An 11,902-nucleotide genomic window follows, 5' to 3' on the forward strand; every position below is an offset into this window, starting at 1 on the left:
TTCAGCTGGGATATGGAAATGAGGCTCTGATTCAGAGCAGGGACGCACACCTTGTACCCAGATCCCAGGTGAGTGCCCTCACTCCTGGGTTGTTGGCTAGTCTGGAGTGAGTCGCTTACTCTCTTTTTGCAGAAGACTTTGACCGGTCGAGTTCTTGTTCTGATGCAGAGAAAAAAACAAACGTCAAAACCTCGAGTTGTTTCGGGAAGTAGAACTCTTGTTTTCTGGCCAACCTTAGTTGTTGTACATGTTGCCTCGTTTGAGGGGGTAGGAGGGAAATTTGCAAGATTCATACAGTTGTACAATCTACAAAGCATGGATGCATTTCTTGAAGAGATAAAGACTCTCCTCCAACACAGACGGGTTGGAACTGGGGCTTCTTCCACTATGGGGACTGTCTCCATACAAAGACGAGGTACCTGGTTAGTCCTGTCTCATGGTGTAGCTCTGGATGGCAGTTTGGAAATAAGCAGCCGTATTGCGTTCTGGATGGAAAAATATCAGATAACACTTGGGGCCAAAGTAACCCATGGAGATCCCAAGCAAATTGATTACCACGCCCACGGCATCGCAGATGGTCACCAGCACCCCTCTGTACACAGACATGACCAGGAAAATGGCAATCCCGGAAACAGAATAGCAGGTCATGCACAGCGTGATGTACTTGGCTTCGTTGTAGTTCTTGGGAAGCTCCTTGCCCACGTAGGCAAAATAGAAGCACAGAATAGAGAGAAATATGTCTAGGCTGCTGTTCATTATCAAGGCCAACTTGTAGCTCTTGTTGCATTGCAGCTCTACTATAGAGGGCTTGTCCTCCAGCGCTAACGGAACTGGAGCAGGAGGGTGGATGATAACGTTGGTCACAATGATGGTGACTTTCAGAGCTAAAATTACGGTTATAAAAATGTACTGGCCGTTGTACTTCATCCAGTAGCTGTAGACTTTGGGCAGCCGGGCAGCCATTTTGAAAATGCTGATGATCTGGAAGGACCTGACGGTGATGCAGGAGATGCACACGCTGAAGCAGAGGCTGAACACTGTTTGCCGGCACATGCACTTGAACTCTGTTGGGACCCCTATGTACATGGGGACGTTGATGAAACCGATGATCAGAGACACCAGCATGAGGAAGCACATCCTGCCTCCTGCGGACTTCACCACGGGTGTGTGCGAATGAATGGCAAATGTGACAGATATGACTACAGTGGCTATGAGGCCCAGCACCGAGAATAGCAGCAACACCACTGCAGTGCCATCTTGCCATTTCAGATATTTCACAAGCCTTGGGTAGCACTTTTGACTTCTGGCACGGGACCACTGGTCAGCTGGACAAGGCTGGCAGTTGTACAGGTCTGCAAAGCAAAATGTGGTGTTTCTGAAAGACCCTAGCAAGGGCTGTCTTGTCTGTAAATAGTCAATATGTCTAGTAAGAGCATAACTGATGGGAGTGATGCTAAAGCTTTTGCACCCATACTAGCTCAGGCCGCTGTCTTGTCAGCTCTCACTAGCTAAGCAGGGTCAGACCTGGTCAATTCTGGATTGGGAGACCTCCATGGGAACCCCAAAGTAGTGGTGGTTGTACAGTTGCTAAAACTCTTCTTTCTGACTAATATGTGAACCAGAGCCGTAAGCTTGGTCTTAGGGGTACACTATGCTGTTGGAGGTGAAGTCATTCAAATGAGAGGTAAAGCCACTTACGGTCCTTAGTGATCCCATGGGTTTGTTTTGGTTTGTTTTCCTTTGCAAGTGTAGTGATTGTAACCCTACTGTCTTGGCTAAATTCCAATCTGGGTAATTGCATTCTATATCCCAAAATTCCCCCTAAACTTGACGTTGGAGTCAGTGTTCCTTTCCCCTTCCTGCTGGAGTCGTTTTGTTGTGCACCGTTACCCTATTGTGTTCCACCCTAGAGGTGACGGCACTTCAACAGTGGCCACGGTTCCTCAAGTTTGTCAAGCTTCTTGGAATCCTTCAGGACAGACGGTGCTATGCAAATTTAAGATATAAGTAACACCTAAGGTCTTCTATTTGAGGATCTCGCATAACATTGCAAACATTAATGTAAGCTTCACAGCTCCCTGATAAGGTAGGGCAGTGGTCTCCAACCTTTTTGGGGCCAGTAGCACATTCATGTTTTCAGAAGAGTGTGGCGGGCACCAACAATTTTTCAAGACTTATTTTGTATTTGTACATTAAATAATAAAAAAGAAATCATATTTAATATTACATAATATACGAATCAAGAGAGAAGCCGGAGAAAAGCCGCGAGGAAAGAGAACACTGCTGCCTGTAGCCCCGGAGTACTCTGTCCCTGGCAGGCGTGGGGCCGCGGCTTCTCTCCCCTGCTGGGAACTAGGCAGGCCCTGCACCTGCCGGGGACTGAGAACACCGGCGCCCGCAGCCTGCAGCCCTGGAGTTCTCTGTCCCTGGCAGGCGTGGGGCCGCAGCTTCTCTCCCCTGCTGGGAACTAGGCAGGCCCTGCACCTGCCGGGAACAGAGAACACTGCGCCGGAAGCCTTAGTTCTCTGTCCCCAGCGAGCGCAGGTCCGTGGCTTCTTTCCCCTGCTGGGCACTAGGTGGGCGCACATAAATGCCCTGGCGGGCGCCATGGCACCCACAGGCACCATGTTGGGGACCACTGAGGTAGGGTGTTATGAAATCCATTTTACAGCTATGGAAACTGAGCCACAGCGAAGCCATGTAACTTGCCTACAGTCAAACGGTGAATCACTGTTAGGAGTGACAATGGAAGTCAGGTCTTCTGACTCGTCATCCCCTTTTCTGACTACACCTCTACCTCCATGCCCCAGCGCCCACTCCCTACACACGCCACACGCAGAGAATCTGAATCGGTGAGAGAAAGCATGGCCTTGCGGGGATTATTATTACAGTAATGGAGATCTCAGCCGAGACTGGGGCCTCGTTGTGCCAGCTATTGTAAAAACACGCAGTGGAGGCAGTGCCTGCCCAAAAGAGTTTACAATCCCAAAGAAGACGACAAAGGAAGGATTTATTATCCAGTATTATAGATATGGGACTGACGCCCAGAGAGAACTAAGTGACTTGCCCAAAGGCACACTGGAAATGTGGCACGGCCAGGAATTGAAACCAACTCTTCTGGGTAAGAGATTCATTCCTTTCATAGACTCTAGGACTAGATGGGACCATTAGATAATCTAGTCTGACTTCCTGGATAGCGCAGGCCAGAGAGTCTCACTCAGCTACCCCTATCTAGAGCCCAGTAACTAAACTACAGACCTTCTGCTGGGAACAAGCACTGTCGAACTGATATGAAAACAAGGTGCGTTTAGGCTTGTACGTTGCATTTTCCTTACCGTTGTTGTCGAGGAAAGTCCCTTCTGCACAGTCGACACACTCAAAACAGCAGCTGCTAACACTTGCAGGCTTCCTCCGCTGCCCGTACTCACACTGCTGGGAACAGAGTGAAACGGGGACCTGGGAAAAAGGGAATCGGAGGAAAACGACGATGATCTCATAGCAACTTCCAGGTGAGCTGGAAGAACTTGTAAATGTTCCATAATAGAACCTCAGCAGCTCATCTAGTCCCGCCTCCTACTCAAAGTAGGACAAATCCCCAGACAATTTTTTTTTAAACCTCAGCTTCCTAAATGGCCCCCCCAAAGATGGAACTCACAACCCTGGGTTTGCTCAAACCACTGAGCTGTTCAATTCTGATTCAGCAGCAGTATAGACAGGAAAGGGGATACACAGCTAGGATAAAGCCAACCAAACAATATGCTTTACCTTTAAATAGGGAACAGGGTTTAGACTGGGCCCCTCTTGGGATTCAGCCATCAGTTATACATACCTGCTATAATATTACCAGCAAGTTTACCATGTTCCAATGGCAGAGAACCAGGGATTGATTTCTTGGGATGGCCATAAGCACAACATTCCTAGGATCAATCTAACTACTGCATCACCTTTAAATAGAGAAGAGGGATGGGCATAGCCACAAAGGCAACACTCATCTGGGAATAACCTAACGAGCCACCGGATGTCGCTGTTGTACCAGACAAACAGCTGGAGGAACATTCTTCTGGCAGGAGGCAATTTAGAATATTAAAGCCAAGGGCCAGACTTTCAGGCCTTGTTTGTTTATGCACAAGTCTGGCACACACAGCCCATTCTGGCCGCTTTTTTGGTTGTCTGTCATTGTGTTGCCCCAAGTGACAGGATTTACGTGCTCGAGTCCCATTTGTGTGTGTAACTATGGCACAATAATCCCTAGCTTCTATATAGCACTTTACATTCGAAGAGTTCAAAGCACTTGACAAAGGAGGTGAGTATCATTCTCTCTGTATTACAGATGGGGAAACTGAGGCACGAAGAGGGGACATGACTTGGCTGAGATCACTCAGCATGCCAGTGGCGAATAGAACCCAGGTCTAGCTCTGTACTCTATCAACTAAGCCCTACTGCCTTGGGTTTTGCTCATGTAGTTCCATGACTTCCCCACATGTGTGATAATGGGTGGAGGGAACTTGCCGTGTTGTTTGGGGTGTGCCAGGAGATGTTCTGGGTGGTGAACAGCAGCTTCTGGTTCTTGGCGCTGTAGGAGGCGATTTTCTGAAAAGGGTTGTTGGGTTGGTCCCACTTCCACTGGATGATCTCGAAGCTGTTTGGAGTGTCGTCTCTCTGTCTGAAATTGATCTTCGTGTTGAGCAGAGAGAAGTCCACGCGCTTCACCTCTGGCACTAGCTGCAAATGGAGAAGGATAAGATGATCAATGCACACGTACTGCTAGGCACTGAAGTTATAGATTGAGGTCACTTCCTGAAAGTCTGGTTCTGCTCTGAAAAGAGACACTGCCTAAGGAGCAGCCGTGGGTATTTTACTTGGTGATTCCAGGTCAAATGCTCTCAGTCAGCAGAAATTTTCTTCTAAGACCCAGCATGGCAAGCTGACCCTTGGATCAGAAAGTCAAACTGGGCTTTTCTGGCTTACATATCCCTAAAGATTCTGCAACTGGGACTCAACCAGGCTGATGCATGAGTCAGAAGAGAAGCCAGCTCGCTCCCCTGGAACTATGTTGGCTTTGCAAGAGATCTAAAATTCCTGAGGGCCAGACCCTGCCACCCATGTTCACGCTGAGCAGTATCTTGCATCCGATTGATCACAATGGGACTGGTGGGTGAGTAAGGGGAGAGAGTGGCCGATTCTGCCATCCTCGCTCTGGTCTGTGGGAAGTGGATCTGACTCTCTGAAGACCATGGAGCAGGTCTGTTCAGCAAGATGTTGCCGTTTTGACACCCACTTTGCAGAACAGAACTGCGCTCCAAAAGGTCCTGCAGGAAGTGGTCGTGGTAAATGCAGTAGTGGTGCTTTTCCTCTGAGTCGGTGCTGACCCCTGCCACACACGCCCAGTGCGGAGTTTGTGCGAGGTGGGCACTGGTCTCGCAGAGATGCCGTCTTTTGGATGGGGGCCCTGCATAGAGGTGGACTCTCTGCTGCCGTGTCTCTGCCCGAGCGTGAGTTTGGCACTCGGTACCTGCTGTCATTCTGCAAAAGTTCATTTGAACAATTGAGCTGGATGCAGGCGCGATCTATCTGTCCCTGCTAAGCAAGGAGACTGTGCTTCTGGGACAGCTACATGGAACTGTGGTAAGCTATTCTGCAACATGGACAGTTGTCTGCTAGGTACTCAGGGCCGCCCGGGGCGGGCAAGTGAGGCAATTTGCCCCAGACCCGGAGGAGTCCCCATGAGAGTTTTTCGGGGCCCCTGGAGTGGGGTCCTTCACTCGCTCTGGGGGCCCCAGAAAACTCTCTGGGTCTTCGGGAGCAACTCGGCAGCGGGGCGTCCTTCCGCTCCGAGACCCGCCGCCAAAGTGCCCCAAAGAGACGTGATGGGGGGTCCTTCCACACCGGGACCTGCCGCCGAAGTGCCGGGATACTCCAGGCCCCCTGAATCCTCTGGGCGGCCCTGTAGGAACTGGGTTGGGGTCATCTGACCCATCTGATGCAAACCACCAAGCAGCCATCAGAGACTCACACCTTTCTGTTCCTAGCCACATGGGCTGGAGGGAAAAGGTTCTACCAGCACTCTCCCAATGCCCCAAGCCATGTGGTCCCGCGCCCTTAAAACATGGCTTGGATTTCTCAATGCAAGCATGTGGCCAACCTGCCAGGGGTAAACCATCCGCTTGTGGCATCCTGTGGTATTGCAGCCCAGCAGCCTGTGCAAAGCGTGAGCCACGGCGTAGACAGAAGAGTAGACGTTGAAGTCTATGCGCTGCCCTTGGGCCCTCATACTGTGGTGTGCGTCTCGGGCAGCACTGAGGCACTGGTCGCACGCTTGGTTGCATGTAGTTTGGTCACTCGCCTGCTCATTGGCTCCTTCTGCCGGGCTGACCCTGAAGTCATCAAAACCAGGAATGAAGAATTCTTTTGCTGCCACCCCTAGGATGGTGCCCACCCTCCAGAGGTCAGTGATGTTGTACAGGGAGGGTTCAATGGCCCAGGCTTCGGCAGCAATCCACACCAAATCCGTGACATTCTGGCGGACAGCTTCTTGGAAGAAGAACGGTAGCGTCAGCTCCAAGGACAGGACGATGACCACCTTGGCCGTACTGTGGATGACCCTGCTGACAACGGCCTTGATCTTTCCCTGCAACTCTAGTGGGAGCAGCTGGCTGCTGTGGGGCACTGGGATGACGTCCTGCAATGCCACGCAGACCTCGGTAGCCCTGGCCCGCAGGAGCTTCAGGTTCTGCCGCCCGTAATCGTCGTCGCTGTACAGAATGTTGATCCAGTTCCACCGGAACTCCTTCAGCAGGAGCAGCATGGCCACGATCTGCTGCTCCATGCTGGAAGTGGTGCGGAAGGCGGTGGGGAATTGTTCGTGGTCGTCCAGCTCGTTAGTGATTGCCCTGTAGGAGATCTAGGGGCAGGGAGGAACAGGGAAGAGACAACGTGAATATACAGACATGACTTACACCTGGTATAACAGCTTTGGCGTCGTTGGACTTGTACAGGGTGTATTGACGTAGGGATTGGCTTTCTCTGGAGTGCAGACTTAATGCTGTCATAATGCCCAAATTAGGGGCTGGTCTAACTACGGAAATGGAGCGTGTCTGAGTTCCAGAAAGCCAGGAGGTGCCCAAGTGAGCCGTCCAGCAGCAGCACTCTGCACATCTGGTGTGATTTACGTATAAAGGGACCAGATTGTCCCAGTGAAAATATGGGATGCCCCTTGCTTGCCACCCAATGGGGAGCATGTGACACGGGTTGATTTGAGTATGGTGAAGCTACAGGGGGCTGACTCGCTTCCCAGACCAAAGCGCAGGGGATATGTTCATGAAATCATTAGTGAGGGAAGCCCTGGAAGGTTTGTCCAGCCCTAACGTGGGCACCAGCTTACCTGTGGCATGAGGAAAAGACTCAGTACCTGGGCCACTATAACAGCTGCTTGTGAAGAGTCTGGGCCAATAACAGCCAGCACCCGGGGCCGGTAGTGTGTATAGTTATTGTGCAGCTGCACCACAGAGTGCTGGTTGGCGAGGAAATACAAGATGGGGTGGATGGAGTTGGTGAAATAACAGACGTCGACCATCTCGTAGCCTAGGGAGACACCAGGCAGCAGGGTACTGGAATTGTTGATCTGCTCCACAGCGAACCTCATGGCCCGGAGGTGGCTGTAGCTTGCTATCTTCAGCTTGTACCTGGGAGGAGTGTAAAACGATGAGCGATGGGTGCGGGAACCCATCCAGTGAGAGACCAGGTCTGCCTTTGGGCTTATGCAGCAAGGCTCGAAGAGGACTCCTCTCCCTTAGTGTTGCATAGCACTGCAGTCTCAGGACCCTGGGCCCAACTCAGTAAGGTGCTGAGCACGCATAACTCCCACTAGCTTCAGGATTGGGCCCCAAATTCTACCCTGAATATAGCGCTCCTATAGGAGTCAATGGGAGCCAGGTGCGTCATGGGCCATCATTATGGGAAGCAGCGTGGTCTGTTGGACAGAGCAGTGGAGTGAGACTCCAGGGACCTGGATTCTTTTCCAAGCTCTGCCACTGGCCTGCTGGGTGACCTTGGCCAAGTCACGCCTCTTCATGCCTCAGTTTCCCATTTGTAACACGGGGATAATGACTTTGTAAAGTGCTGTGGGATCTACTGATGAAAAGTTCCATATAAGAGTTAGGGTTTGTTATTATCAGGCTTTGAACCCCAACCCCTCAGCACAGGCCTCTACCAGTTGAACTACAGGAGTAACTTCCTTAGTTAGTGTAGTAGGCTGTTATCCTCTAGCAGTCCAGCCACCAGTGGGGAGATGTGACACACACTCTGCTAGTGTCTTATGCTTGCCACTAAAGGCAGGATTATAATAGCGTTTTTCTCCACCATCTGGGCCAAGATTACCTTCCGGTTAAGATCACATGACTGGAAGCCAGGACTTCTGATTTCCAGAGTGACTTTGCAAATGTGTGACTTTGAGCACTTAACTTCTCTGGGCATCATCCCACGCCCTGCCTCCCATCGCATTGCTAAAATGGGTGTCACTGGAGGATCCTGAAGGATTCATGCTTGGGAAGGGCTTTGAGATCTTTGGATGAAATGCACTGTGCAATGTGAGTGAAATTCAGCCCTTAACAGGGCCTATGTACCACTTAAGCCTCATTGGGGTGGGGCACAGCCCTTGCGCTTGCATTTCACCCCATAAGACTAAATGAAAAGTGTTCTGATTGGAGCTGGCTGACTGCAAAGGAGGGTACATGCTGCCCCCATCCAAGAAGTGGCACAGCTTGTGTGCTCCTGCTGCAGCTTGCAGCGCTCTGGGGAAGCATTGTGAATGCCCCTCCTGAGGCCGAGCGGCTCCCCACTGCCTCCAGCATGGAACCTGTGACTTAATAGCACAGTCTGGCCTGGTGGCCTGTCCTTTGTCAGGCAAAACTTCTCTTGAAGTCAGTTTGGTGGTGGGGAGGGCTCCCCTTTTGGCCTGATGTGCCCAGGTAAAAGTTGGGAGGTGAGAGGAGAAATTGCACAGGCCTTAGGAAGCGACCCTTAGGAGTTCAGCTGTGCTGTGTGTCCTGGGGGCAAAAGTCCTGACGAACAGCTTCAGGAGTGTCTGATTCGGGAATGCTGGCCATCAGCAGCGGGCAAGGTGCACACCTGAGTAGGCTGCAAGCTAAGGGTATGTCTACACGGCCACCGGAGGTATGATTGCAGCATCAGTAGGGCATACCCAGCTAGATTTGATGTAGCTAGTATAACTCACACACCTCCCGGGTGTGGTGCTTTGTCCCCTCTAGTGGCACCGAGACCACTTAGGGCTGGCCTACACTGCGGGGGGAGATCGATCTAAGATACACAACTTCAGCTACGCGAATAGCATAGCTGAAGTCGAAGTATCTTAGTTCGACTTACCTAGCCGTCCTCACGGCGGCGAATTGACTGCCGCAGCTCCCCCGTCGACGCTGCTTACTCCTCCTGCCGAGGTGGAGTACAGGCGTCGATTCGCAGATCGATTTATTGCGTCTAAACAAGACACGATAAATCGATCCCCGATACATCGGTTACTACCCGCCGATCCGGCGGGTAGTATAGACGTACCCTTAGAGATTAATGAGTCTGCTACAGCCTTAGCTAAGAGCCACGTGTCTTTTAGCTCATGCAGTAGAGGCTCATTAATCTCTAAGTGGTCTCAGTGCCATTAGAGGGGAGGGAGCACCACATCCAGGAGGTGTGTGGGTTACACTAGCCATCTGAATAAGTACCCAGGGTCCTGGGCAGGCTCGTACAGCCTCCGCTGAAACCCAGGCTGCTGCAGCTTCACTGCTATGCCTAAAAACCTTTCGAGGCTCTAGGCCTGAGTGACTTGCCTACGGTCACACAGGGAATCGGTGGCAGAGCAGAAGATTGAACTTTGGTCTCCTGACTTCCCATGAACCAGCCTTCTGCCTCTGTTCATTGTGCTGGGTACTGAGTGTAGACATAGTACACAAGAGACCCTGCCCTGAAGAACTCTCAATTTAAATAGATAAGACAGACCATGACTGGGATTCGAAGCAGAGGCAGAGAGAGACAAAGTGACTTACCCAAGGTCACACAGCAGGTCAGTGGCAGAGCCAGGCTTGGGACTGAGGTCTCCTGGCTCCCAACCCGATAGCCTGTCCACTGGCCCATGATGAGCAGTCCTCCTCCTGTGCAGTCCCATTAGCCTGAATGGGTCTGCTTGGATGAGCAAGGGCCATTTGTTTAAGGACTGGGACGGAAAAGGGCTTGCATAGCGAGGCAGTGATCCTGATGGTCAGATAAATAGACTAGCAAAGCCTCATGAGGGATCCATTTCAACTGTTAAACAGCTGGTGAGTTTTGTTTCATTTGAAGCATCTGCGGTGACACACAATATTTGAATAGAGATTGAGGGCCACCACTTTCAAACATGGGTGGTTAATTTTGGGCACCTAGTGGCTTCCTTATCGGATGGGCTGAGTTCCCCTAGCTCTCGTTAAAGCCTACGGGAGCTGTGGGAGCTCACCACTTCTGACAAGGGGGCTGCCGGTTTAGGTGCCTGTCGTCCAGCACGTAGGCGTGAAAGTTTTGGCTTAAATGGTTTGTCCCAGGTCACGCGCAGGAAGTCTGTGGCAGAGTGAGGAACAGAACCCAGGTTTATGAGGCCCAGCCAGGTGCCTCAGCCACAAAAACCCTTCCTTCTGTCCCCCTTCACCAGGAACAAACCAGTGCTGGCTGCAGTGTGGCCCCAAACTATTTCGTCGCCCTTCCCAGCCCCGGCGCCACCCGTTTCCTACTTACGCTTCACACGAGGGCACCGCCGAGTAGCTGAGATGGGGGCTGCTCGTAGTTTCAGTGTGCAGCGAGAAAAGCCCTCCAAGGAGGTAATCCCCCGCCAGATGGAAATCGGAATATTGCGTCTCTGAGCCTGCCATGGTCAGCAAGACACTAACGCACATCGCTACCACCCCTGTGCTCCTCATGGTTCTAGGGTGCCTTCATCACCAGCTGCTGGTGAGCACCCAGAGTAGGTTTCTTGCCCAGGCTCTGCCAGTTGCTGGGTCTGGTGCTCATTTTCACAAATTTCTGCTGACTTATTTACATACATTTCAGGGGCCAGCCCGAAAGGATTTGTGTGTGTTTACATTTTTCACGGACTATTGCATTGCCATGGGCAGTTAAAGCCAACAGGGCTGTGCATCAGAGGGGGCACTCCTTGCTTGGAAGAGGAAATGCCTTTTAGAAGGCAATTATTGTAATGCTGATGTTTGTTAAGGGGCTGCTCTGCCTGTGCATTTGCCAGTGCTCTGCAGAAATCCATCAGGCCCTCATCAAGTGGGAGGCAGCATAGCCTAATTGATAGGGTTACTGGCCTGGAGATCTGGGTTCTGATCTTCATTTAGCCACTGGCCTACTGTATGAGCCTGGCCAAGTCTCTTCTCTTCCCTGTACATCTGTACAGGTTGAGACTTGCATGTCGGAAGACGGTGGCGCGTGTAGTCATATTCCCTGCCCCCGTGTAATCGGTTTCCTCTGTTTTCAAGAAATATATATATATATATAATTTAGAATAGGAAAACATGTTTAAAAGCCCCAACAATTAGCAGGGATGGGATCCGAAGAAGACATTTATTTATTTAGGGTCCACATTTACAGTACTCAGGGGTGGCTCCAGGCCCCAGCACGCCAAGCGTGGGGTGGGGGGGGCTTCTCCCACCGAAGCCGCGGGACCAGCGGACCCTCCGCAGGAACGCCTGCGGGAGGTCCACCGGAGCCGCCTGCCGCCCTCCCGGCGACCGGCAGAGCGCCCCCCGCGGCATGCCGCCCCAAGCACACGCTTGGCGTGCTGGGGCCTGGAGCCGCCCCTGCCCCCAATATTTTGAAATGTTTTGCAGGACAAACTATCTGTTTTCTGATCCAGGTGACTTCTGGC

General features: G+C 51.6%; 1 protein-coding gene across 1 annotated transcript; it reads right to left on the reverse strand.

Moving 5' to 3' along the window:
• Window positions 1-320: 320 nt before the first annotated feature.
• Window positions 321-10,928, reverse strand: TAS1R2 (taste 1 receptor member 2). The gene is made up of 6 exons (XM_039509565.1): window positions 10,771-10,928; window positions 7,382-7,682; window positions 6,143-6,901; window positions 4,510-4,722; window positions 3,336-3,456; window positions 321-1,352 (listed from the first exon to the last, which is right to left on the reverse strand). Exons 1-6 carry the CDS (start codon window positions 10,926-10,928, stop codon window positions 424-426), a joined length of 2,481 nt encoding a protein of 826 aa, XP_039365499.1. The 3' UTR covers window positions 321-423.
• Window positions 10,929-11,902: the final 974 nt, after the last annotated feature.

Source organism: Mauremys reevesii, linkage group 21, assembly GCF_016161935.1.
Source record: "Mauremys reevesii isolate NIE-2019 linkage group 21, ASM1616193v1, whole genome shotgun sequence".
NCBI classification, from domain to species: Eukaryota; Metazoa; Chordata; order Testudines; family Geoemydidae; genus Mauremys; species Mauremys reevesii.

What these genes read in the sequence shown, in the direction of transcription:
- TAS1R2 (XM_039509565.1), bottom strand. Translation starts at nt 10,928, where the DNA reads ATGTGCGTTAGTGTCTTGCTGACCATGGCAGGCTCAGAGACGCAATAT. An exon ending in GGATGGTTTACCCCTGGCAG is followed by an intron (nt 4,723 to 6,142) that starts GTTGGCCACATG and finishes CTCCATTTGCAG; the next exon opens with CTAGTGCCAGAGGTGAAGCG. An exon ending in GACTTTCCTCGACAACAACG is followed by an intron (nt 1,353 to 3,335) that starts GTAAGGAAAATG and finishes TTTGCTTTGCAG; the next exon opens with ACCTGTACAACTGCCAGCCT.